The sequence below is a fragment of the Agelaius tricolor genome, unplaced genomic scaffold, assembly GCF_023055355.1.
Source record: "Agelaius tricolor isolate 1412-34295 unplaced genomic scaffold, bAgeTri1.0.p SCAF_17, whole genome shotgun sequence".
Taxonomy (NCBI): domain Eukaryota; kingdom Metazoa; phylum Chordata; class Aves; order Passeriformes; family Icteridae; genus Agelaius; species Agelaius tricolor.
In genome coordinates this window covers 14,768,116-14,794,229 of record NW_027269277.1, presented here as the reverse complement: position 1 = coordinate 14,794,229, position 26,114 = coordinate 14,768,116, and the positions used below count along the sequence as shown (strand labels likewise).

Below are 26,114 nucleotides of genomic sequence, written 5' to 3'. Positions count from 1 at the left end.
AGTGCTGCCCTTGGTTGAGGTTCCAGCCAGAGGGGGTGGAGGGTGAATAAACCCAGACTGGTGTTGGGCCAAGTGTGTAGGATGATTTTGTCTGCAGACATGGAGCAGGAGGCACAGTGGCTCTGCAGCTGGCTAGAGTGAATCAGAGCAGGAGCCAGGACCAGCTCCAGCACATAAATTCTATTAAATGTTAGAGATAGTTGCTCTGAGTTTCCAAAGTGTGTGGCACGGCACAGGGCCAGCTCAGAGGTGCAGTTTGGTTGTCCTCTCTCTCAGCCACATCATTCAGCCTCTTGCTCTTTAGAGCCCAACTTAGATAAAGAAAGAGGCTAAGCTCTCTTTGTATGAAATAGGTCTGACAAATTACCAAAGAGTTAAAGCATTTTTTTGTCACCAGAGTTCTCACATATTAGGGGCCTTTTTATCTTTAACCGAATACTCACTGTACCTGCAGGTGCTCATACAAAAAGCAAGCCAAGCTTGCTCAGTCTCACATCTCACATCTTCAAAGGAACTGAAGTTTCCTATGCTGTAGGCTGGAAGCAATGTCTGAGGCTTTTCCTAACTGTTCACCAAAAATTCCCAATCCGCAAACTGTCTTGAGCAAATTGCTGCTGACTCAGGCAAAAGCTTGAAATCTGACAGCACATTCCTGTGGTAGAGCAGATTTACCTGTGGGGGTCATTTATCACCTCCAGTAGCTGCAGAACCAAAACAGATGTCTGGAATGCTAAGGTCTAATTACTTTTATTTATAATTTCACAGCCTTTCAACAGTTCTTTTTTTCCTACGCCCTCCTTTTTTTGTCATTTCACAAGCAAAACCAGAGTTAGTAGTCTAGTGGCAGAAGGCTTCCCAAAGCAACCTTGCTGGCACAACGAGCAGTAAGCTATAGCTGTGCCATCCCTCAGTTTCTCCTGTAGAACAGAGATTGTTGTATTTTCTTATTTATTATGGAAGCTGAGTAGAGGAAGAAGTAGAAATGCTCAGATGTTGCCATGAGACTTCACACGACAAACATATTTTCTTGCAGCCATGCCAGACAGAATCGAGTTTCAGGAGTTTGAAAATTTCTGAAAATCCACACTGCCATGAAGAGCTTCCACTTTGAAAGTCTTTGTGGTTACCCACAAAGATGAGATGAAAACTCATTAAGATATGACTTCAATAAATGTAATGTTAATGCCTCAAGGAATGAGATCTAGATCAGGCTTTGATCTACCTAACTTTCAACATGGAATGCAAGATGTGGTTCCTCACAACTCTTGCAGTGAGGCAGCCCTTGGCACAGCTCAGAACCAGGGAGTGAGAGCTGTGTGCCCGTCCTGCTGCTCTGCCTGCTGCTGCTCCTCCTCTCAGCCCTGCTCAGCATCATGGCTCACAGACCCAGAGCTCCCCAGGGCACTGCCTTCTGCAGAGAGCCAGGCAGGATTATCTGTAGCATTGGTGTGAAATTGATTGTGACAGCAGGGACAGCAGGAGTGGAGTCCTGGCTCACCTTTGTCACCCTGCAGCGTGTGCTGCAGGCTCGTCCTGGGGCAGGCCAGGCCTGTGGGGAGGACATCAAAGCACAGTGACAGGCCGAGGTGCTGCCCAGGGCACTGTGCAGAGCGATGCTCCCTCCACACCTCCACAGTGCTGGCAGGCCTCTGCAGGCCACACAAGCTCTGCCACCTCTGGCCAAGAACAGGGATTGTCAACAGCAGGGACACCCCTGGAGCTTTCAGTGCTCCTGAGTAAAGTCCTTGGACACACAGCAGGGCTTTGTCACTCTGGATTGCCATTTGCTTAGAGAAATTAAATCCTCCTGAAATGTCAGCACAGACCTTTTTTGCATCCTTTAGTGACTTCCTTTTGCTTTAAGCAATTAAACAAGAGCTTTCCCACTGTTTTTGCTGTGCTTCTTTATAAGTACACTCAGTACTCTTCCATGGGTGAGACACTGAGGTAACAGTCACTGTTCCTTCAACACTCCATGATCCTGGTGCCATCTCCTTGATGCCTCTTCAAATCCTTTGTGTTTACTTATCAGCACATGCTCTATGTGTCATGGATATTGCTTTTCTTCTTCAAGACCTGCAGGTGTGCACAGCTTCCCACAGGCAGTTAAAATAATCTCCAAATACCTGGATTCAAGATTCACACTAAAATGGCACCATCTGGCCCATTTTGAAAGTGAAGCAAGCAAATTATACATATATTCCTTCTTAGATCAAAAGGCAAATGCCACTCTATCTCTGCTAAAGGGCAGTCATTTATCTGAAACACCATTTTAAAGAGCTAGAAATAGCTCAAAATACTCCAGCATCTGATGCTTGAATAGAAAAGAAGCAGGCAGGATTCTGTCTAGCTGCCTTGGCAAGCAATATCTGTTCCTTAAGTCTTTTTGTACAGACCACAATGAGAGAGCAGATCCATTAATGAGAATATTCCTGATACCTTTCCCATTGGGAGCATCTGATTCATTGCACAGCTAGCAATGCTTCATTGAGCACGAGGAAACAGTTCTGAAGGCAGTGGGGAGGGCAGCATCTCTCCTTAAAGGCATCATTTCAATCCTCACCTATGCCAGCTACACGCACTGCAAATATCTTCTTGTAGTGCTGCAGAGGCCTTGGTCCTTCACTGAGCATTTTGGTGTGATTTCAAGCAGGATTTGTCCTTTTATTCTATTTTGAATAACTTGTTTGCTCTGCAGTAGCACACTTGTCTTGCTTGTTTCTTGGAGAGATTAGAAACGTAGCCCTCTCAGTGAAGGTTTACTTTAACATTGAGAGATCCCTAAAAGCAGCATAAACTGAAACTTCTCGTACATGAACAAGCAGCACAGCCAAGGGTGGTGTAGCTGTGGATCTCCATTTACTGGAATGTTGCTTGGCTGGTCACAGATTGCACTGAAGCTTCCAGCTCCCTGTCATCCTGTTCATGAGCTTTTTTATGGGATCACTGTGGGGTGATATAACTCTGCATAGTCCAGAGGTACAGCTTATGGGTGTTGTAGCAGTGGTTTTGCATGTGCCAGACTGAGATGACAATTTCAATACATATACAGAGAGAGAGGGGGAGAAAAAGCCAACAACCCCTCTCTAAAAAACTCAGTTTTGCTCTATGCAGGCTGCATCTGCTAAATTTGTAAGAAGCAAAGCAAGGATTTTGTCATTATATGTGATTGATCTTGTTTTCCCTGAGCATAGCTCAGTGATGTGTGTACCTCAGCCACTTTGTGGCTTACAGTGCATACATTCTGCATAAAAACTGAATTATCATCATCAATGTAGTTCATTCTGGGTATGGCCAAAATAAAGAAATAGTGGTATAACTAGAATTTTCTTCCAAGAGCCTGAAGAAGTGTTTTGTTTTCTTCCATCTTCTCAAGAAGATGATTTTCAAGTGGTAACATATGGTTGAAAGGCCATGTTCAGCATCTAACAATAGAACATGAGCTCTTTCTAGTGGTGGTTCACCAGTTTTGGAGCAAGCTATTGTAGCTGTACTCCTACCAGTGTTCCTTGTGAAGAGCTGAGAATGATGGTCCTGGGGTTCTCATAAATTAAAAGGCCTAAACATCCCCCTTGTGGGCAAAATAGAGTGTCACAAAAGTGATCAGGGTTTTGGTCCATTGAATTAAGTGATTATTTATGCTTTGAGAAATTCTGGGAGAGGCTGGAAAGTTTCCACACCCTCAGATAAAAAATGTGTGCATGCAGATTCCAAGTCTTACCTTGACATATATTCCTACAGCCACCTGGGCTTAGTTCCCAAGAAAAAAACTTAAACATTTATCAGCAATTGAGTCATATAGTTTTAGGTCCATTTAATGAAAGTGAACAGTCACATATTTTGCAATTTTGTATTAAATAACTGTGATATGAGGTGCCTCTGGGAGTAAAAGACAAAGTGGCCAGTGTTAATTTTGAGATCACGGTGTAAGATTTGTTACAACAATATATCATGATAAGTAATTTAACATGCAGAAGATTCCTAAAGCTACTTAGAGACCAAGAACACATTTCAGATAATACAAGTGTTTGACTCCTGGCATGTGTTCCTTTCTCCCACTGAGTTTTTTTTTGTTTAGTTTTAACTAAAAGCCTTCTAGGCTCCTTGGGGTTTCATTGTATGACAAGCAGAGCATCTGATAAACTGAAAGGCCCAGTGCCCCAAAGTAACACTTGCTCTTCTCTTTTGGAACAAGTTAGTCCTGCCTGTGCCTGTCACGGGGAAGGAATACCTGGTGCCCTTGGCAGAGGTGCCCCAGTGCTCTTTGAGGGCTCAGCTTGATGGTTTGGTGTCCCAGTATCAGTGAGTCAACACAAAACACTTCTAGAAGAAAGCATGACATAAATACTCCCCCTCCCCACTTAGTTTCTTTTTTCATTGTTCATTTATTTATCTCCCTTTTTAGTTGTGAAAGTCACATTCCTGACATTCCTTTTTGAGGATGCAGAATGAAGTCTGTCTGCCAGACACCTGCAGTCCTCTCCAGGGCAGGGGGATTGTGCTTCAGAGGAGGCTCTGGCTCTTAAGGCCTTTTCACCAGCTCCAGCACGTGTCACCTCCACTGTTGACGTGAGAAATTGCTCAGGACTGAGGTGATGGCAGTGCTCAGACATACTAAGCAAATGGGACACTTGCCAAGATGTTAAGAGGTCACAGACTGGCAGTTGAGAGATAAGAGCACATATCAGCTCATACTTCCCAGATGAAGAAACATGGCTTGGAAAGGTTTTATCTCTGCCTTTAATGCTATGCACTTGAAGGAAAGCAGTTAATTAAACCTCTCAGCTGGTGAAGTGGAATTTGCTGCAAAAGCTGTGTTGTAGTTTCATGAAAAAATGTCCTTTGAATATTTTAGAATTGCCATTTCTAAACTCTGCCTTTGTCTTCTTTGGTCCCAAATGTTTGTTTCACTAAATGTGATCAAATAGAAACACTGCTGGAAATCTCTCAGCTGTTGCTTCCAGAGTTTCTGAAGATACAAGTGTCCAAGATTTTCTGAAGATACAGTGTCCAAGAAAGCCAGGGAAGCTTTCATGACACTGACCTCACAGAGTGACCAACTCCAGCTGCTGCCCTGTGTGGAAACCTGGGTCGTTCAGCCTGTACCTGAGGAGACTGCAGAGCCCTGCTGCAGCCCTGCCCTCGTGTCTCTGGACAGCTGCTGCTTTGCAGGACACTGCCCAGAGCCCTGTCCTGCACCCTCCTTGGGTGCTAGGAAATGATAGAGCTGTAAACCTCCTCTCCCAGTACATCACTAAAAGCTGGGCTTATATGGATACTTCCAGTCCTTTCCCAGCAGCAACAGCTTCTCTGGATACTCTGGCTAAATTGCTGGGAAATCCCAAGGGTTTCTTTGGAGGAATTCTCTTGGACTAGGCAGCATTAGAGCCAGGTTCCCCAGAGAACAGCAGAACCCCCAGCACACCTTGTGTACCACAGAACATTGCAAACATGGTATCAACCCCAGTTCCTCACATCTCATACCAGTCTGCTTCCATGGTCGTTCTGCAGCATCACTGCAAAATAAAGCAAAGGTTGTTTGCTGCTCCCTCAGCACTGTTCCATTGTTTTCTTTCATGAAAGAACTCCCTAAACCAATACTTTTAGAAGCACTTGATCTTTCCAAGAGCTGTACACATACCAGGAGGCAATTCTTGCCCTGATTGATCTGCTTCTAGAAATTTCTCTTCCATTTGAAGTGCAAGGTGGAAAAAACCACTGTATTGAAAACACAGAACATGCAGATGCTATTCACTGTTTATGTGGCCCCTATTATGTACATGGTGAGAAAATTTATTTCACAGCATTTATCTCATGGAAACTTCAGGGAAAAGCATGCTCCTCACTTGATGCATGGCAGCCCTTTGGAAGATATTGTTCTCCTATCTCTTTTTTATTTCTTCACCTGTCTTTTAAAGTAGAGGAAGATTGTTTAGCTCGCATTTTGTATGCAAACCGTAGAATAGCTTTGGTGCCATAACCAATGTTACAGAGACTGAAAGATCCCTGAATAATCTGAGTTCTGTGTTTGATGGGGATGCTGCCCCGAGACCAGTCCCAAATGGGTGCTTCCTCCTCCGGGCACTCACAAATGAGAACAGACTTCATGCACGAATATGAGTATCTCTGTTCGTAGAATTGCTTGTTTTTCTGGTCTTCAGAAGGAAGCAAGGTCATTCCATAGTTCACATGGCTCAGAACTGACTGCCGGGTTGTTAAGATGCATCTGCTGCCGGCATAAAGCCCGGGGGAGGAGGATTCGTGGGGAAAAGCGGAAAAGTGTCAGCCCAGCGGCTGGAGCACGGTGCTTGAGGCAGAGAGATGGAGGGGAGGTGCTGATGGAAGGGATCGCCGGGGAGGGTGCGGAGGGCAGGCAGCCAGGGCAGGGCTGAGCGCGGGCGGGGAGCAGCGCTGGCCGCAGGCGGCGCACGGGCCGCTCGGTGCGGGGACAGGGCAGCGGGGCACGGGGGCAGGGACAACCGGGCGGGGACCGGGACAGCCAGGCGGGGACCGAGACAGCCGGGCGGGGACGGGGCAGCGGGGCACGGGGGCAGGGACAGCCGGGCGGGGACCGGGACAGCCGGGCGGGGACAGGGCAGCGGAGCGAGGGCAGGCACAGCCGGGCGGGGACAGGGCAGCGGGGCGAGGGCAGGGACAGCTGAGCGGGGGCCGGCGGGGCCGGGGCGAGGCCCGGGGAGGCCGGGGCGGGCCGGGGCCGGCACATTCCGGGCAGGCGCAGTGAGCGCACAGCGCTCCGGGCCCATGGAGGCGGCGGGGCCGCAGCCCGCACCGGGCCCCGCGGCGGGGCCGCAGCCGGGCGCCGAGGAGATCGACATGTCCCTGGGTAGGTGCGGGGCCCTCCGTGCGGGCGGGGAGCCGGGGTGGCTGTGTGCTTGGGCTCGGCCGGGCTCGGGCCGCAGGTGGCCCCGCCGTGCGGGTGTCCCTGTGCCGGTGGCGGCTCGGGCGGAGGGGCCGTGTGCGGGCCCGGCCTCGGAGCTGGGCTGGGCTGGGCTGGCAGCAGCCCGGGGCTCACGGGACAGCGGCACGGGGGGCTCGGGCAGAGCAGCCCCGCTGACAGGGAAGGGGGGCCATGGCCTTGCTGTGCTATTTATAGCAGCTTGCTGCCATGCTCGCCATTCCTCTGGCACGGGGAATGTGGACTGAGCATAAACAACCGACAACCGCCCTGCCATGAACTCCCCAGGCCTGGATTCTGACGCATGGATGAGAGATCTTGGTGGATTATCGTGTTGGTGTTTCTGCTGGGAAAGGAAAGTCCACCAGCACCTTTTGTTACTGGGTCAGCTTCCTAATTGAAACCTTGTGTCATTTCTTCCCAGCGAAGAGTCATTTGTTAGGAACGACGAACATTTTCCACTGCAAACTCAAACTGATCCCTTGGCTTATGCACCCTTATTTCAATGTTTCTATGAGGAGCTATAGCAACAGTGGATCCCTCATTTTTGATTTATTTTTCTCACATAGTGTTGCACATTCTCTTTCTCTTTGCTGATGTGTGATGCTCCCTTTGCTTTTGCTCTCCCTTAGTGCTTCTCTGAGTCAGACCTCCTGTGGTCCAACTCCATATTCCATCCAGAATACTCCTTACTCAGGGTAGAAGAGAAAATTGGAAAACAAGAGGCCCCTGGTGAAGAACTTTTTCCATCAGGTGGTTTTTCTATGCTTTCAGATCCATTTGTGCCTTACATGAGTTAGCAGTCACAAAAAACTGCAGGAGTTGCTTTAAAGCTGCCCTGATAGATCTAATTCTGCCTCGAGGGCATAGATGTACCAGAAATGAGCTCTCAGGATCCCCTTGCAGCCTTGTGTAGTAGTCCATTACCTCGCTCTGTTAACCCCATCATGTTTTTGGGCACAAAAGGCAGGGTAACAACTCATACCCAAACAGAAAAGACACTGAAAGGTGACAGATCAGGCACCTGAGCATTCAGCCCCTCTCATTTCCTCATACTGTGGACAGCCCACCCTTGGATGAGTGTGGTCACCTCCCTGCAGAGTGTGCAGGGATGCTTTCAAAACGCTTCAAAGCATCCTGTGCTCCAAATCACACGTGCCCCAAAGGCACATTTAGCTGAGACCATTAGCAAATTCATCCCAAGAACATGGCCCAGCATCTCCCCAGCCTATTCTTTTCCTGGCAGACTTGAAAGAGAAATCACAAAAGCAGCCTATTCTTACATCTGCTCTAGTTTCTTTTTCTTGGGCTTTGTATTCATTTGGACACAGGAGTTTCTTGATAGGAGATGACAAAGGAGCAGTGCTGGAGGTCTGCTAATTCATGGTGAGCACCCACTGAAAGCTGATGGTACTTCTGTCCTTTGACTCCATTAAGGAGCTGGAGTAGCCACTGCCTGGGAAAGGGCCTGTTTTGGACACTTCATTTCTTGCTAATTCGTTCAAGTTAAAACATTCTGCCTGCAGCTTCACAGATGTGCCTTTATTATTTGCAAAGTATTTTCTGGAAGATTTGAGGTTAAAAGAAAAAAATGTTGGAAAATATGAATTATTGAAGAGGCATCCTTTGCCTTGCCATTCCTCTTCATCAGAAGAGCTTGAGTTAAGAAGATCCCGTTGATTGCAGACCAGCTGATTGAGAATGGAGGGGCCTGAGGTGTTTCTTGATAGAGCTCTGCACCTGGCACTACTTTGTGCATGATCCAAGTAGCTCAGCATCAGTCACATCCTCCCCCCTTTGGCCACCTTTCCTACAGCAATTCAAGTCAGACCTTCTCAGAAAAGTTCTCTGCCCAGCACTGAGCTCCTGGTGCCCCTGCAGAAACCTCTTCCTTTAGGCTTTTGGGAAGCCTGCAGGATCAGATCCCTCGGTGGATGGGGTCTGAAATCTCTGTCCTGCCATGGTGGGGACGTGCTGGATGGTGGCACATTTGTAAATCATTTGCTGCACTCTAATCTCCAGCCTGCAGGAGCCCAGTAAATTGATCCTATACTTTCTAAGCTAAGCTTAATCTTTCATTGTCTGCCCAGCGGAGCTCACAGAGCAGCGAGCTCCGTGTTTACCGCGGACAATTCCGAGTACCCAAAGAGGGAATGGCTGTTGGTGGAAAGTGCAGTTTCCATGGATTTCTCCTCATTTCGTTGCAGATGACATCATAAAGCGGCACAGGAAAGAGCAGCCAGATGCCAGCGCCGTGGGCGACAGCAGAAGGCAGCAGGTCAAGAACAGGAGCTCAGCCTCCGGCTATGGGCGGCCCCGGTACCGAGCCTGGAAGCAGAGGAATTTGCAAGGTAGATGGGCACTTGAGGCAGCAGAGGCTGGCCAGGCTGGGAAAGGCATTTTTAGCAAAATCCAGCTCTTAAATCCTTCTCCTATCCAATTCTGTGTGCGTATAAGATGTGCTCAGGCCCTGATTAGCTTTTCTCCCCATAACAATGGAATATCAGGGCCCTTTCAGAGCATAATTCATCCATTTCTCTCCCTTCTACTCTCATGAATTACTAATTTAAAGTGACTTAATATCTATTCTCCATTCCCCTTGGCTTTGCATATTTTAATTATGCCTCTTCCTAATCCTCATTTTCCCAGAGCAGACTTAAATTATCAAAATTACCCCCTCAGTAACTGTATTTGATAGCTCAGTTATTGAGGCTAAATTGTCACTTTTGCCAAGCATGCTATTTTTATGGTGAGGTTTTTTTTATAATACTGAGTGATCATGCCTTTGTTTTGTTCCACTGGCTTTTACCTACAAACCAAAGTTGTCTGCTTCATGAAATGACATCTCTACGAACTTTTTTTTTTTTTTAATTAGTGCTAAGTCACTCCCTGAAGATTTTAGTGATATTTTCAGAAATATCTTTTCAGTCTTATATTGGAGTGCCAATCACACATCAGGACAGTGGGATCACTGGGGGCAGTCCTACTTGTCTCTGCTCTGCCTCCCACCTTTGTGTTCTTGGTGACCACCACACAGTGCCTTACTGAGGATTGTTCTAGTTCAAATCATAATGGTGATAAATGCCCTTAGCAAATTGATTTTTCTATCAGAACCCACAGGCTTTGATATTCTCCCGCACTCCAGCAATTACTGCACCCAGATGCAAATCCAATAAAATATTTTTTCCCTATTTCTTAGAAGGGAGAGCTTTTCTGTTAATTTATATAATTATTTCTGCTAGTTTTAGTATTTCATAGGTTTTCAGGGAGTCTGAATTCAGCCCTGCCAAGTGCAGAGACCTGCCATGCTGTGTGGTGCTGATTGTCAGTAGCAATTTGGGGAAGCTCAGCATGACTGGGAATTTAGCCCATAATTCATCAGGGGCTCGATTCACTTTGGTCCCTGCTGAAATGCAGTCCCTTCTGGGCTGAGATGTGATAACCATTATCAAAATGATGATCTGAGGAGCCCAGCACTGTAATGACAGAGGAGGGGGAAGGGTATTATGCTGATTAAACCAGCAAGCAAAATGCTGTTAATCCCTCTTGGAATATGGCTTAAACCTTCTCCCTAGTGGGGGAAAGATGATTTTTAATGACAAGAAATTTGAATTTCAAATATCCTTGGAAAAAAGAGTCTGTCAGACATGGGAACTTGTGCCCAGACTGGACTGGCTGAGCAGAGGTGCCTTTTGGCCATCCCAGGTGTGCTCAGAGCTGGGCTCTGAGCACACACCCAAACATGGGAGGTGTGTGTGGGGGGTTGCTCCCCAGCTGCTGGCACTGTGGGGTTTTATTGAAATGTTCTTACATTATTAAATATCTGCCAGACCTTTTGCAGACATGAAGCCTCCCATGTGTCACACTTCAGGACACAGATGACAGAGCGAGGCCTTGGTCCCCAGCTGGTGTGATGGGGTCCCCCTTGGAGGCTGCTGGCTCTGTCATGTGTTACTGAGTGCACTGCTGAGCACAGGCTCTCTAATAGGAGCAGACTGACAGGGACACGATTTTCTAGTCAGGGCTGCCTTCTGCAGCAGTCCCTGCCATTGCCCCGATGAGGATCCAGGAAAGGCAGCTGAGCTCAGCCTCTTGTCCTCTCCAGGGTGTAGGAGAGCTGTGCAGCAAGGCTGGGTGTCCAGGAGGAGAGCAGCCCAGCCAACAGGCAAGAGACAGGGACAGGCCCAGGGTGGGGGCTGAAGAGAAACAAGGCAGGGCAAAAACAGACTGGGAGAATAGAAGAAGGAGAAAAAATCAAAGGGACATTGACTACATCAAGTCTGCATGTGGTCAAAAAGAAACAGTTGGCCAAAATTGAATGTTTGTCACGAGAGGAACATTTACACACCTGCACTCCTGCAATGAGAGGGCATTGTCTGCAAAGGAAATAACAGCTGGCCCCAGAGCTCGTGAGCTGTGTTGTGCTTTTGTGCATGTTCCCAGCCAGCACCTCTGGCCGTGGGGCACGAAGCACCCCAGCATGGTGTTTGGGGTCTGCTTCCCAAGGGCCTGTCCTGGTGCCCTTCTGTTTAGAGCCAGAGCAGCTCAAATCATCTTGAAGCACGTTCCAGTGTAAGCAGCTCAGGCTGGTGCTGGCTGGTGTTACACCCTGAGGCTGCAGCCCTCATTCATTGTGGCCCCTCACAGCCATGCCACTGCTGCCTCAGAACACTTCATTTGCAGTTGCTCCAAGGCAGTATAAATTGCTGTCACGTAGCAGTTGATGTAAGATCAATATATGCACCTCACTGCTCTGTGGTTTGTGTCAGTGAGACTGCACTCCCACACAGCTTTGTGCCTGATTTATTCACCCCAAGGTGTGGGCACACCTCACTGGTACAGCAGCTGTTGGGGGGAATGGGCTGAAAACTGAAGAGGAGCTTCAGTGACCTTGCAGCTGGGGATAGCAAAGTGTGAAGCAGCAGTGAAGGAAAACACACATCTGCTGTTTACCCTCTGTGTGCACTGAGTAGTAGAACATCTGGTTATAGATAATGGAGGTGTTTGGTAGACTTGGGGCACCCTTCTGGACATGCTTGAGCTCCCTGCCTTGATACAGAGATCAGAGCACAGCATGGTGGTGACCCTGTGCAGGCAAACCCTTGATAAACTGGTGTGAAGGGCAGCCTGGTGAGTGTCCAGCACTGGGCCAAGCTGAATGGTGCTGCTGCCTGTGCCCAAGTGGCTCTGCTTAGATGTTGCTTCAGGGATCTGCTGGTTTGTGAGGTAACAGAAATAAATTCCATCCTGGAATTCCAGCTGAGACTTTGTGATTGTTGTTGTTGTGCCTGTGGCAGCTCACACAGTGACTCAGACACTTGCTGCCTCATTATGACTACAGAATTTTATTATGTGGAGTAATTAGGTTTGGAAGCACTGTGCCTCAGTCTGACAGGGCTTTCCTGTCGCTCAGCACTTCAGCACTCTTCAAAATCATCAGCAGGCTTAGGGGAGAAAAATGCAGAACGTACAGTGGGTGTGTGTGGATCATGGAAGAGCAGCAGGACACTTCCACTTCAATAGGAGAGACTATGGTGTGTCAAGCTAAAAGAAAACAAACAAACAAACAAAAAGATATATATATATTTATACACACACACACAAATAAAAATTATACTGTGATGTGGGCCCTCAGAGCTGCTGTGGGGTTGGCTTTGGGATGCTCAAGTTGTGTGTATATCTATATCTAAATGCTTTTTCTGTTTCATAGTTAATTCATAGCAGTGTGAGCTGTGACAACAGATTGACAGGTCTCCTGATGTGGGTGTTCCTGTCTTTATGAGGAATCAGAATGGTGAAAGGCTTTTCTCTTCTGTGTTCTTTCACATCAAGTAATATGTATGGCAGTCCTATATACAAAAAGAGTGCTGGAGAGACATTGGAAAAATTAATTATTTAATATGAATCAGCGTGACTTTTGCACCACTATTTGTGTAGATATTCCTGTTTCACATTAAGTTAACCTTGTAATCTAGTCATAAACTGAATTTTGAATGATGCTAAAGTAAGAGGGCTTTGTTTTTAGGACCTCAGCGTTTCAGAAGAGGCTTTGGACAGCAGCAGTTCAGTCGGAGACAGTTCAGGAATGCTGTGCCTGGGGGCAAGAGAAGAGCAGCTGCTGCATTCCAAGGAGTGAGCCCTTTGAACCGCCAGGACTCAGCTCAGGAGGTAGGGCAATGAGGAAGGTCTGGCTTTTCCCCAATGTCACGTAGAAATCTGCTCAATTTTGTGATCCTGGAACACCCCAAAGAACAATCTGCATAAAAACCACCATCTTTTAATGCCTGTGCACAGCATTTGTATGCATAGGTGAGTACAGACATACATGAATATGGAATAGCAATTTTACAGTTAGTTTTATAAAGCTTCTGACTTAGCATAATTTTACTGATCAGTTCCCATGGGTTTTGCTAAAAAAGATTTTTTAAAATTGATATGAAAAGGTTTAAAAATATTTCCATTAAAATTAATTCCATGGCATCTCATCTTACTATTATCATTTAGAGGAGGTGTGTTAAGATTCTTTGTTATTTGTTCTCCACCCAGAGCATTTTCCAAGTTCCTGTGAAATCAAAGGACTTGGTGACTTGTCAGGTGACTGGTTCAGAGATCCACTTTCCACCAGAGATGCTGATTCCCAGTACTGTGACAGATAGTGTGAGAGGCAGCTGGGTTTTCCTGCACTGATGAAAATCCACTCAGTTAGGAGGTCATAGATGTTCAGTGAGCTTTTTAAAAAAATCCAAGTGCTGAACAGGATGGCACATTTACTGAATGTGTTGTAGGGTATAAATAAGAAAGCCCTAAACTGAGCATGCATGTACAAGGAGTGAGGTTATTCCTGAAAAGAAAGACCAGGATGACTCAGATATTGAGTGTGGCTGGTATTTACAGAGAGTAATAAGCAGTTGCTAGGAGGCAGAATTCTACAGTAGCTTCCACTTTGCAGGAATAAATCAAGGGGGAAGACTATGGAAATAGACCTCAGTTAGTTGGTACTAACATGATGGTGGTTGTCCCACAGAAGCCACTGTTGGAACTGCAGGACAGACCCTGCTGAGGCTCTTCTGGTGTGCTCCATGCATCAGGGCATGGTCCAGGCAATGCACCTTCCAGACAAGAAAGAGCTGATGACCAAAAGGAAACCTGAGCAGGGCTGTAATGCACAGCTTCTGTGAGACTTGCTCTGCATGGACTGATCTTTGTTTTCTTCTTTGGTTTCTGCAGCATTAGAATGAAATGAATTAGAATTACAACTAGAATGAAACATTCTCCCTGGCAGCTGTAGTTCCATGTGCAGGAAGCGAGGCACCCCCTCACTGATTGTTATCAGCAGAGAGCAGCCCCTTGTGTGCTGTCCCTGCCCTCAGCCCTGTTCTTGTACCAAGATTGTGCTGCAGGTGACAACTGCTGAGGTCTCCCTGCTCTTTCAGGGCACCAAGAAGAGCAATGCTTTTGCCAAAAGCAGTGGTGGGCAGCAGGAGGAACAGCCACAGCCATCTCCAAGCCCCAAGAGATTCAGAGCAGATGCTGCCAGCATCCGTGCCCCAGGGAGGAGGTAAAATCTTTGGTAACTCTGGGTTATTTTGGTTTTCAGTGGTTTTTACCTGTGCAACTTGTGGGATTTTTTTTTTTTTTTTTAACAAATCATGGGATTTTTTTTACCTGTGCAACTCATGGGATTTCTCTCTCTGTATGTGCCAGCTGGGTGTGCTACAGCCATGTGCATGTGCAGCACCAGAAAAATATCCCTGGGTCTCTTAGGAAGGCACCTGGAAAGAAAACAACCTTGTGCTCATAGTCAATAATGCCTATATTAATCTGTGATTTTATTTCAGGAAGCACAGAAAATGTGACCTTTGTATTTTTAATAAACTTTGTCGCTTTGGGAAACTTTTGAAGGGTGAAATAGCATTTATTTTCATACAGGCAGGAAATGCAGATTCCAGCCATAAGGGATGGGCAGACAGGGAGTGTGTCCCAGTGAGGGGCTGCAGGAGCAGACTGTGCCCCAGGAGCTGTGAGGAAGGCAGTGTGCCAGGTGCTGGGCACGGTCTCATCGAGATCATTATGTTCTCTCAGCTCAAAAGGAAGCTCCTTGCAATCCTTCATCTGCTCTGAGCAGAACAGAGACTGAATAACATTGAGAGGTCCTTTCTGACCTGATTTTTTTCTATGATTTTCCTCCCATGTTTTTTGCTTTTAATGAGCAAAGCTCAGAACACACAAACTGTTGCCTTATTTGAGCAGAAAATCAAGTTCCTCTGAAATCCTTTGCTGGCAGAAAAACCTGTTGGGCTTGGTAACACACAGCCTCATTTGCTTCTTACACTGCTTTTTTAGACCAGCTTGGGTTAGGTATTTTGGCATTAAGTGTTAGAGGTACCTGTATGATCCTCCCCTCTTGTCTCTGTCCTTTAGCAGGCCTTTCCTGCTGAACAGAGGAGCAGCGTTCCAGCAGAAGCGGATGCAGCAGTGGTTCTCCAAAGCTCGCTTCCAGAGATGGGTCAGTGCTTGAGGCATTTCCTCTGCAGCCTGCTAGTGACAAACCTTCACATTTTACCAGCCCACTTGTAGCTGTGCTTCCTAAAGTAATGGGGGGAAGACCTGAACGCTGCATGCATTGGTAGGAAAGTATTTGCAGGCAGTTTTTAATGCAGCTTGGTATTCTGGCAGCTGGGAAATAAATCCTGGGAGGGTGATAAAAATAAACCTTGCAGTTTATAGAGCAGCAGAAGCAGGGCAAGGTAAAGCCACCCCATACACATCACTGTGCCAGTGGGAAACCCCAGATTAGCACGTTTCTTGACAACTCACAAGGAAGGAGCTCTTCAGATACAGCAAACAAAATCCTGGAAAAGGAGTCACTGTTTCTGAGAGCTAATTCTTTGAAGTAATTGTTTTAAAATATATTTTACAGCAGATGGATTCTCAAGGAGAAGGGAAACCGCCAAGGATGAGAAGGTAATTGGTGAACAAAGGCACAATGCAAATAGACAGTGCTCTTTCAGGCTTGAAGCTGGATAAATCTCCCTGTCTCGGCAGGTGGCAAGTGAAACCCAGCCCGGGAGCAATTCTGACGGTTTCTGTGCTTAATCCCCAGGCAGGCCAGCCCAGCCTGTAAGTAAATGAGGTGATTTGTTAGGGTGGGAGCCCTACAAAAGCCATTGCAAATCCCTTTAGCATTATTGCAGCTTCACTTCTGTAATGAGTGTGCAGTGAATGGTTCAGACCCAAAATGGTTAGCAAATGTCTGGTTCCTTTCCCAGCATATCAGAAGGAGATCAAAATCTCGTGTATTTACCTGTAATTACATGGTAATCTGTAATTACCGAGCCCTCATTTGTTATGCAGAATGAGGAGAAATGGAAGCACCCTTGTGGGAGGAGGTGGCAGGCTGGTTGTACTGGCTGTGGGGTATTGGGAGAAACTGTGTGCCCCAAAGGGACACCCTGTGCTCGCTGTGTAAGAGGAGCTCAGAGGCTGGAAAGGGGCAGCTGCAGGACCTGGCACCCAGCTGGGGGCAGAGAGAAGGGTGGGTGAGGGCACTGTGCATGTCCTGGGTGCAGAGAGCACCCCTCAATGGCCTGGATGTGACAGTCCCCAGTGCTGAACTCTGCCTGCACGGCTGCTCTCCTGGCTCTACCAGGGGCCACACATGCCATGGGACGGGTGCAGTGTGTGGGTGTGTCCTTTACTCCGTGCTGGTTTGAGAGGATGGGAAGTGCTGCCTCAGCATCCTGAGTGACTGCAGCTCTGTGCTTTCCCCAGGCCTGGATCCAAGCGCCCATTCCTGCGAAGCCAGAGAGCCCCAGCACGGGTGGCCAAGCCCCAGCCCCGGGGGGTGCTGCTGAGGTTCAACTTCCGCGCCATGGCCAACCAGGTAGAGGATTGTCGACGGCACAGGAGGCACCTGGCTCCCTGCAGCAGCCCTGCCACTGAGCTCTTAACGTCACACTCAGGTTTCTGGGGCTGCCAGCTGGGTTTATCTAACACAACCTGGCAGGAAAGTCCCGTAGCTGTGTTGGCCAGGTTGCTCACAAAACTGAAGGCACTTGAGAAGACTGTTCAGCAACTACAGACTCAGCCCAGTTTTCCCCACTCTGATGGCCTGTCTTGGCCTGTCCATGTGCTTGCTTGGAGCAGGGAGGTCCTGCTGATGAGTAGTCCTGGCCAGAGGGGACTGTTACACTGTCAGTGCTTCCCATTCCTCAGAGACACATGGCACTTCTGGGCTTTGCTCGCTCTTTGCTTTGGTGCCCTTCTTGGTGTCACATTTTACACTGAAGTATGGTCCAAGAGCCCTGGGGCAGCTGAGAAATCCTGCTCCACCTTCTTCATTGCCGGCGTTTCTTGTGTGGACGGTTTGGTTTTACCCGATGCCTTGTGCTCAAATGCCATCTGCTTGCTCCTGTTCTTGCCGAGGATGCCCTGTGTCCCGGGGCTGGGAGCTGCTTGGAGGTTTTCCAGCCGCACACAGTCTGTCGAGCTCCCTGTCTCTGTGTGCTGAGTGGTTTAATTGACTAACCAGCTGTGAATCACCAGCCTGACTGATGGGCTCTAATCAATACCCCTGCTACGAGTTTGGCTGTGCTTTGCCACAGGACAGGGGACTGACTCGCTCTCGCTTTCCCCTGCAGACCAGCCTGACGCTGGATGAGAGGTTCTCTGGTCTGAGGAATAAGAGGCGCTTTACAGCGGCCAGGAGCGCCCGGCGGACGGTCACCATGCCTTAGGACACGCGCTCGGCACAGGGGCTGCCTGGGACACTCCAGGCTCCCTGACAAGGCCTCAATAAAAGTCCTTAGATTCCCTTTGAGATAGCTGGTTTGGCAATGTGCTGTCTCCTTCCTTCCACACAGAGTGAATGAGTGATTGAGGGCAGGGATCAGGCAGGATGAGCGTTTGGGTCAGAGCACAGGGCAGGTGGGACATGGGCAGGGAGGGGGATGAGCGGAGATGGATTTGCTGGGAGAGCTCTGCTGGGAAGCTGTAGGGCTGGCCCCAGCCCTGTCCCCCTGCCAGGGCACCCTGTGCTGACCAGGGTAGACCACAGAGCCTTCCCTACATTGTCTGGGGGTGGGAGGCTTTGAGCATCATGTGCCTGCCCACATGGGAGACAGAGCAAAGTGGGGATGCTGCAGTTGCCCACAATCACCGGTATCCACCCAGCTGCCCAACTTGTGCTTGGAGGCATCCCTGCCCAGAGGTTTGCAGTGTAAGACCCCTCCACCCTGAAAACCTGTTGCTTTGCCCTGCCAGTCAGGCCTGAGCACCTTGCATTTCTCTGTGGGTTGCTGTGCTGTTCTGACTGCTGCTGCAGGGACGGGGTGAGACGTGCCATGCCGTGCTGCTGGAGTCATTGTCCTCAGCACGGAGCAAGACAGGCTGCCCCAGCCCAGATCACATTTTTTTTCCAGTGCTGAGTAGTTCTGCATTAGGGTTTTTGTAGTTGCAGCTCCACCCATACTCAAAGCAGCAGCATAATCAAACCAGCAGCAGCACTCTGATAAACATTGGGTGAGATGTTAATGAGCTGGGTTTAGACATTTCTCAATGAAGCCCTGCATCAACCCTGAGTAACTCCTCCATCCTCCATCCACTGTGGAACCCAGCACTGAACATGCTGGACACAGCCTGTTACTGGGCTCTGAGCTATACTTATAACAGGAAATATTTGATAGACTGCTTTATGTTTTACACCGAGCATCTTTAAGAGACTGGACTTGGCATTGGTTTTATAGGAATGTGTGAAATGTTTTAGTTGATGAAGCAGTGATGTATGAGTCCAGTGCACTGAATAAAAAACTTAACTTGTCAATGTCACCTCTGGTCATTTCCTTTCCTTCAACAGCTCTTTGGTGCAAGTTCAGCTTCTGTGTGACACTGGTGCTTTGGGGGAAACTGGTCCCCATTGCTGCCCACCTGCAGGCACTTTACTGCTTTAAAAGCTGGCTCCAAAGTAGTGTAAGGTTTTCAATAGGTATTTTGTAAAATCTTTGCTGTGATCTCTTATGCCTTGAATGTTACTGGCAAAATTATCAGAGCAGTCCTGGCTACTCAAAATTGTATGTTCAAAATTAAACAAATGCACCCCAACACCCAGGTTAATGAACTCTGGAGGGGACATCACCCCTTCCTGCAAATAATCTGTATGTCACGGAAATTAAAAAGTTGAACAAGAACACAGTCACAAGTGGCAGGATCTCTGATTCCAGTTACCTCCTGGCTATAAATATGGACAGAAGATGGCAGATTCAGTGGGAAAACCTGAGCACTTCTTCAGCCAGGTTGGAAAGGGATGGAGCCATTCAGTCCTGAAAGAACAAAGCTGAGTGGGAAACATTGTTTTGGTGTTCAGATCGCACCCTGATTCTATTCTCCAAAGAAATGTTTTTTAGCAATCTGTACCTTATAATCTTTTAACCACTCTTTAAATTTATATTGAGGGCTTAGGTGATAAAACCTGCTTTCCTAGCTTGATTCCCTTGCAGTGCTGTGTGATTTTTTATGTAGCAGGAGATAAAACAGGCTTTGCACTGCATTCACAAGCAGCCAAAATGCATAAGCATCACACAAAAAACATACTGGGAGAGGGCACAGTGTGAGCTAAGCCCAACAGGCATAGAATACCCCATTGTGCCACAGTGCTAAACGCACAGAATGACTGTCCCTAACAGAGTTATCCCTGCTGTTGTGCACAGGGTGAGCTGCTGCCCAGGGGTATTTGTGTGACACAGTTCAGCTGCTTCCTGAGCCCTGGCTGGGGCACACGAGGCCTGTGCTCATCTGACATTTCAGTTCCTGTGCACTGTCCTGTGCTGTGGCCCAGCAGTTCCCCACCTGGGGACTGGCAGCAGCTGCTTTTGGCTGAGCTCCCAGCCAGGATGGCTGCACACAGGCCAGGGCTGCTCTGTGACCAGGGCAGCTCTGTTACCTGGAAATCTTCTGCTCTCTGTCAGCCAGGCAACACCACCTCCAGAGTAACATCTCCGGTGGTGACTGAGAACTTTAAAAGAAGCACCTGCACAGGGTTAGAAGGGAGTCCCCACCGTGCATCCCAGGGCAGGGAGGACACCAGCATAGCCCTGTGGCCCTGCTTGGTCACTGCACTGAACCCGCAGTACCACTGACCCGTGTCTTTAGCCACTTGTATCGTTGTGTTTCAGAGAACTTGGTGGAGGATTCATCCAGTACTGTTTTTTGCTTTCTATTTATCTGTTATTCCAAGGGGCCCATACACTATTTCACTCTAGCCAGCTGCAGAGCCACTGTGCCTCCTGCTCCATGTCTGCAGACAAAATCATCCTACACACTTGGCCCAACACCAGTCTGGGTTTATTCACCCTCCACCCCCTCTGGCTGGAACCTCAACCAAGGGCAGCACTCAGCAGTGTTTATACAGGTTGGCCTGATTTTCTTGTAGGGAATCCAGGGAATGATTGTTTTTTTCAGGGCAGGAGCAGAAGCTGTGGCCCAGCCAGACTGATTGGCAGATCTTCATCTGAAAGCTTGAATGCCACAGCCCCCATGAGTACCCAGAGCTGAGGGCAGAGGAGGCAGACAGCCACACCGTTTGCAGGTGACAATGGGACCCTTTCCCCCCACAGCTGCATTTTGCACACAGAGCTCCTGGCTGGAAGGGCAATCTGTGTGCCAGGACAGGGAGATCCCCAAAGCCACAGAGCTCTGCCCTGAACCCTGCACTGTTCAGGACCTGCTCAGGGATCCTGGCTCAGGGCTTCTGCTGAAAGTCACCCAGACATCAGCCACATGGGATTTCAGCTCTGGCCCTTAGTGATCAATAATGGCTCAGCTGTCTGTCAGTGACGTTGCTGGCTGAAGGCCAGTCTCTTCCCTACCCCCTGGAGAGGGAATTTCCCTTAGATCCCCCAATTAGGCATGACATATGCATGCAGAAATAAACAAAAACCAACCCAAACCAATTCAAGAATCCAAGGATCTTCCTGAGGTTCAAGGCTTAAAAGGGAATTTTGCTCATCAAACATATGACAATTGCTTTACAATGTGGGTCTACGAGGCTTTCATTAGCATTTTGTAATCACAGCTCCAGAGCCATTTTTGGAAGCACCGGGCTCCCGATCTCGTCCTGCTCCCGGGATGCTTCAGTTGCCAAGAGGTTCCCGGTCCCGGTCCCGCTCCGATCCCTCTCCCTCAGCCCCGGCAGCGCCCCCTAGCGGCACACGAGCCCTCGGGATCACAGCCGCCCGCCCCCTCACGAAGCCCCGCCCCTCGGGGCCGCCGCCGCCGCGGATTGGTTGGCGCCACCGAGGGCCGCCGCGAGGCCCCGCCCTGTCCCGCGGCGCCCCCTGCGGGCCCCGCGGCGCCTGCGCAGCGGCCGCGGCCGCGGCCGCGGCCGGTCAAGATGGCGGCCGGGCAGGGGGGCGGCGGCGGCAACAACGGCAGCGGCAGCGGGAGCGGGACGGCGGCCGGGAGCGGAGCGGCGGGGCTCGGCATCCCCGCGCACCTGACTCTCTCCTTCTCGTCCGGGCCGCACTGGGGCGCGGCAGCTCTGCCGCAGTCGCACACGGTGCGCAGCCTGGAGCGGGCCCTGGAGGAGGCGGGCAGCTCGGGCATCCTGTGCCTGAGCGGGAGGAAGCTGCGCGACTTCCCCGGCAGCGGCTGCGACCTGAGCGACACCACGCAAGCAGGTGAGGGGGCCCCGGCAGCGGCGGGCCGGGGCTGCGGGCGCCCAGCGGGGCCGGCGCGGGCCCGGCGCGGAGGGCGGGGGGCGCGGAGCCGCCGTGGCGGGCGCTGGGGCCGGGCGGTGGCGGGTGCGGGGCCCGGGTGCGGGGATGCAGCGGGGGGATCCCCGCGGTGGCGGGGCAGGGCTGGGGACGCAGCCGAGGGGGTGACACGGGAGCGGCCGCTGCGGGTGAGGAGTGGGGATCCCGCTGGCAAAGGGCAGTGGGGGACAGCGGGGAGGCTCCGTGTTTGGGGGGCTCTCCGTGCAGGCACCGGGGTTTCACAGAAAGGACTCCTGGAGTGATACTGTGAAAGCAGAACGCTCTCTCGGGGCTGCCTTGGGGATTTTCCAGCACTGACAGTTTTATTTTCCTGATAGCATCTGGTTAATTTTCCCTCTCGCATTGCAGGGCACCTCAGGCGTGGCTACGGAGAAGCTCCTCCTTTGGTGAGTGGAAAGGAACCTTTGGTGTGTTGCAGCCGAATGCCAGTCTGGTGGGCTGACCAAAAGTTCCTGTCAGTGCCTTTGCAGCAGCTGAAGCTGAGGGATCCCCGGCTGTTTTCTTCTTTTTTTGTTGAAGAGCTTTTAAACAGCTACAGGAAGGATTTTGCAGACAGAAGGTTGCATGCTGCTTTTAGCCATGGTGGAGTATGTAATTCACAAACATAAGTGGCAATGTCTTCCTTATCCCACTGTTACTTTGAACACCCCAGAATGCCATTTCTCCTTCACGCAGCTGGATGTGTAGCTGCGGATTAATAAGGCCATAAATGTGATACAACTTCCTGTCCCTCACGCTACTGTCTGTCCACAAAGCACAGAAGCTGCATCAGGGGCTCCTCTAGCTCTGTCTGTCTCCAAAGAGGAGGTTATAGAGCAGAAAGACAAGAAGTCTGGAGAGGAAGAACAAAGTGAACTTCATTCTGTTCTCAGAGATGACGGTGAACTTTCCACGCTTCTTGAAGATGTTGGTGAATTTCCCACCATTCTGGAAGATGACAGCAAAGCTCCAGCAGTGTGGATCAAGGACAGGGAATGTCTTGCAGTGTGGGATGAGGAGTGGGAACATCCTCATTGCAGGAAGAAGGAGAACAAAGATCTCACAGTGTGGGAAGAGGAGGGCAGACAGCCAGCGGCGTGGGACTGGGATGGGAAACATCCAGTGGCGTGGGAAGAGCACAGTGAACATCACACCATGGGGGAAGGGGAGGGACAGCATCTCCCTGTGTGGGAAGAGCACCATGAACTGTTTGGGAAGAGGATGGTGAAGCACCACCTTTTTGGGAAGAGGACAGTGACCCTCCCTCTGTTGAGCATCATGGGCTGAGCGTTCTGACAGCAGCACAGCCCCACAGCCAGAGGGGAGAGGAGAGAGGTGCCTGATGCAGCTGAGCACATCTGCTCTCTGCCATGTCTGCCAGAGCAGGGTGTGAGGTGTGTGTGTCTGAGCATCAGCTGTGCTCAGTGTTCCTCTGCAGCTGAATGTCACAGAGTCCTTTATTGCTCTTGCCCACCCAGAGCATGGAGCTGCATTTTGTCTCTCCTGCAAGGTGGGGTCTCCATCTTGGAGTGACCACCTTTCCTGTTGTTTTTTTCAGGAAACACTGTGAGCCTGGGGGAGCCTGCCAAGAAACACACTGAAGTTGTGCCAGTTGGCCAAGGGTAAGTTCAAGTCAGTGACTTCTTGGCAGTGATACCTTTCAGAGCAGGATATGCTGGCGTGGTCCTAATCTCTAAAAATGTTAATGCAGCAGCTAAATGCATGGTGATGGTCTGCACAATGGGTGGCCACAAAAGTTTGGATCAGACCAATGGTCTCCTGTCCATGGGCAGACTTTGGGAGGAGCCAGGGGTGTATAAAAACTAACTATAAAACCTAACTGCATCATGGCTGGGCTGCTGCTGCTGGGGCCTGCCACTGTTCCCTTGCTCCCTCCTCAGCCCTGGCCCCAGCCTACCTTCTCCCCTACTCTTCTCCTCTTTTCCTTTGTTGTGGATGCTAGGAAGATGAGATTCTTGTTCCCAGAAACACCTATTTTGCCCATTTTTCAACTGCCTTGCCTGTTTCTGAAGGCTCTTTTAGCAAGGTTTTCCTGACAATTGATCACTTTTGTGCTAAGTGGTGCACAGCCTCCTCCCATGGATAACTTGAGTTACTGGTGGAATTGCTGAGTTAAGGTGGTGAACCAGCTGGTGGCAAGTGTTGCAGTTCCAGACTGATCTTGGCTGCTCCTAAACCACATTTTTCACATGCTTGCCATGAAAGGCATCTCCTTTTTCACATCTCCTTCTCCTTTAGACTGTGCAGATTCCAAGGACAGTGTAGCTACAGGAATGTCTCTCCATTTTACTGTGTTCATTTACAAGTGACCTGGAAGCAAAACTCCCCTGCAGTCTTTTCCATAAGGTAATTTAGCTGTGCACATTTTTCTCCATGCCATTGGCTTCTTCTTTCAGCTACCTGTTGATGAAGCTCTCTGGTTGGTGATGGAGTCCATGGATGGAGGAACCTCACAGGATGTTGTTAGACAGACATGTCTGGCTGAAGGAGGGATGGCAGCTGTGAGGTGAGGGCTTCTGCTTGTGCTGCCCATGGCTTGGACATGATGGTCCTTTGAAAGAGATGGTGAGAACAGGAATGGCTTTGTGCTCAGATGTGTTGTTTTTATGCCTTGGAGAAGAGACAGCCTCTTAAATGAACTGCCTGTCTGCTCTTTCTCTTCTAGTACTCTTTCATACTCTTTTGATTTTGATTGCTGTTCTCAACTTTGCCTTGGACGCTTTGTCTGGAGTTTGTCTGCACTGCACTCCTTGCTGGTCAAAGCAAAGTTGCTGGTGGCAACTTGGGTAAACTGTCCTTTCTTCTGTTGTATATTCAGGTTGAATTTTTACCCTCGTGTTTTTTGAATAAAAACTCTGTTAAACCTTAACTCCCTTGACGTATCCCTTCCTTATCACCCTGCAATTCAGCTGACCTGAGCAATGTGAGGGGAGAGTAAGCTCAGCCATGCCCAGAGCTGAGCCCTGGCAGAGCCCAGAGCAGCCTCAGCATCTGCAGAGCCAGGCTGGAAGGAGGCTCTTGACGCCTTCTCGAGTGCATCTGATTCTTGTTTACAAACTCTGGGTGGCGAAAAATGCCCCTGGTGCTGGAGGAGGGCAGAAGGGGCTTGGGGCAGCCCCAACTGTTCCATGCAAGGGAAAAGCGCGGCCCGTGGCCGACACAACCCATGCCTTCATCCCCTCCCACTTCGGCCAAATACTTGAATCATAGGGCGAGTGACAAAAGGGCAGGGGAGGAGCTCCGGCCGCTCCGTCCCTGCAATCCAAAGCGTCCTTTGTGCGGTTCTGAGCCCCCGGGCTTTCCTGGCCGCACGGGTGTTCCTGTCGTGCTGGCTGCCAGCAGCCCGGGCCCATCCCGGCACAGGCTGGGTGCTGCAGGAGATGCGATCCCGGGATACACATCTGGGGGCACCTGCGAGCCAAGAGAAGCATCGGGCTGAGCTCGCCGCCCGTCCCGTCCTCCTCTGCCCTCCTCCTCCCTCCGGTCGTGCGCTCACCGGGGATCCCGGAGCAGGTGCTGCCGAAGCCGCCGCTCCCCAGTAGGGAACGCACCCCGTAATGCTCCTGCAGGGCCTCCTTCGCCTTCCCCGGGGCCAGACGCCTCTGCCAGCGCTCGGCCCAGCTCCAGGGCCCGCAGAGCGTGTGTCCCCCTGGAGGCACGGCGAGCCAGGCGGAGCCCAGACGTGGGACAGCTCCGGACGGCATCAGCTCCACCGGTGCCCGCCCGGCAGCGCCGCACCGGAACGGCCGGAGCCGGGCGGAGGCGGCACCGGGGCCGGGAGGGAGCGGCGGGAGGGACGGGGACCCTGGCAGAGCGACGGGAGGAGGGAGGCGAGGAAACAGCGGGAGCGGGGCAGGAGAGCCGCCCCTGCCGGAGCGCCGAGACTGTGTGTCCGTTGGTCCGTGTGTCCGCTGGCCGTTTGTCAGTCAGTGTGCCCGTTCCCCACCGGCCGAGCCCCGGGACCCGCGCAGGCCACGCGGGGCTGCTGAGCTGGGGGGGACCCGCCAGGCTCGTCCGTGCTTCATTCGAGGCTAATTAAAGACGCCGTGATTGATAAATCGACGATTGATACCCGCCCCCCTTGGGTTTTTAACTATCTCATGAGAGGCGAGATGCTTTATGGGGGCCCACACTCGCTGATCTACACTTCCTTGGATTTAAAAATCCTTACCTGATTGTAAGAACGTTAACAATGTTAACCGTGGTAGTGCACAAACATGCCACGAGATGGCAAGTTGTGACTGCATTGGGCACCTCAAACTCACAACTCCAGCGAGGGAGTCACCGGGAAAAACCAAACTACGATCACTGGCATGGGGAAGGAACGTTCGCAAAACTAATCCAATGTTCCTTTTCTCAAGATTAAAAATAGTTTTGAATCTATTTTCTGCTTTTTAACTTGCTAGGGCTCTCTGACACACGAGGGTTAT

At 50.1% G+C, this 26,114-nt stretch overlaps 2 protein-coding genes across 5 annotated transcripts; both read left to right on the top strand.

The window, feature by feature from the left end:
• The first annotated feature begins 6,683 nt into the window (after positions 1-6,683).
• On the top strand, positions 6,684-18,737 carry LOC139597329 (UAP56-interacting factor-like). Of its 2 annotated transcripts, none has more exons than XM_071442556.1 (9): positions 6,684-6,844; positions 9,124-9,267; positions 12,942-13,084; positions 14,350-14,474; positions 15,341-15,422; positions 15,837-15,880; positions 15,962-16,036; positions 16,688-16,799; positions 17,557-18,737. In XM_071442556.1, exons 1-9 carry the CDS (start codon positions 6,763-6,765, stop codon positions 17,650-17,652), a joined length of 903 nt encoding a protein of 300 aa, XP_071298657.1. In that variant the 5' UTR covers positions 6,684-6,762; the 3' UTR covers positions 17,653-18,737. The 2 variants fall into 2 exon arrangements, with proteins under 2 accessions (XP_071298657.1, XP_071298656.1); XM_071442555.1 differs by having other exon boundaries at positions 6,686-6,844; positions 15,338-15,422.
• A 2,535-nt stretch (positions 18,738-21,272) lies between these two features.
• Positions 21,273-24,553, top strand: LOC139597326 (leucine-rich repeat and calponin homology domain-containing protein 2-like). 3 transcript variants are annotated; one of them, XR_011681579.1, is made up of 4 exons: positions 21,273-21,588; positions 23,222-23,285; positions 24,081-24,190; positions 24,350-24,553. XR_011681579.1 is itself a non-coding variant. In XM_071442544.1 (3 exons), exons 1-3 carry the CDS (start codon positions 21,303-21,305, stop codon positions 24,109-24,111), a joined length of 381 nt encoding a protein of 126 aa, XP_071298645.1. In that variant the 5' UTR covers positions 21,274-21,302; the 3' UTR covers positions 24,112-24,553. The 3 variants fall into 3 exon arrangements, 1 of the variants encoding a protein (XP_071298645.1); XR_011681580.1 differs by adding an exon at positions 22,033-22,070 and having other exon boundaries at positions 21,274-21,588; positions 24,081-24,553; XM_071442544.1 differs by having other exon boundaries at positions 21,274-21,588; positions 24,081-24,553.
• Positions 24,554-26,114: the final 1,561 nt, after the last annotated feature.

Excerpts from the sequence above, each read along its gene's own strand:
- LOC139597326 (XM_071442544.1), top strand. The coding sequence starts at position 21,303 with ATGGCGGCCGGGCAGGGGGGCGGCGGCGGCAACAACGGCAGCGGCAGC. Across the intron at positions 21,589-23,221 it reads GAGCGACACCACGCAAGCAG|GAAACACTGTGAGCCTGGGG; the intron begins GTGAGGGGGCCC and ends TGTTTTTTTCAG. Across the intron at positions 23,286-24,080 it reads GTTGTGCCAGTTGGCCAAGG|CTACCTGTTGATGAAGCTCT; the intron begins GTAAGTTCAAGT and ends TTCTTCTTTCAG.
- LOC139597329 (XM_071442555.1), top strand. The coding sequence starts at position 6,763 with ATGGAGGCGGCGGGGCCGCAGCCCGCACCGGGCCCCGCGGCGGGGCCG. Across the intron at positions 15,423-15,836 it reads AAGCTCGCTTCCAGAGATGG|CAGATGGATTCTCAAGGAGA; the intron begins GTCAGTGCTTGA and ends TATATTTTACAG. Across the intron at positions 15,881-15,961 it reads AAACCGCCAAGGATGAGAAG|GTGGCAAGTGAAACCCAGCC; the intron begins GTAATTGGTGAA and ends CTGTCTCGGCAG.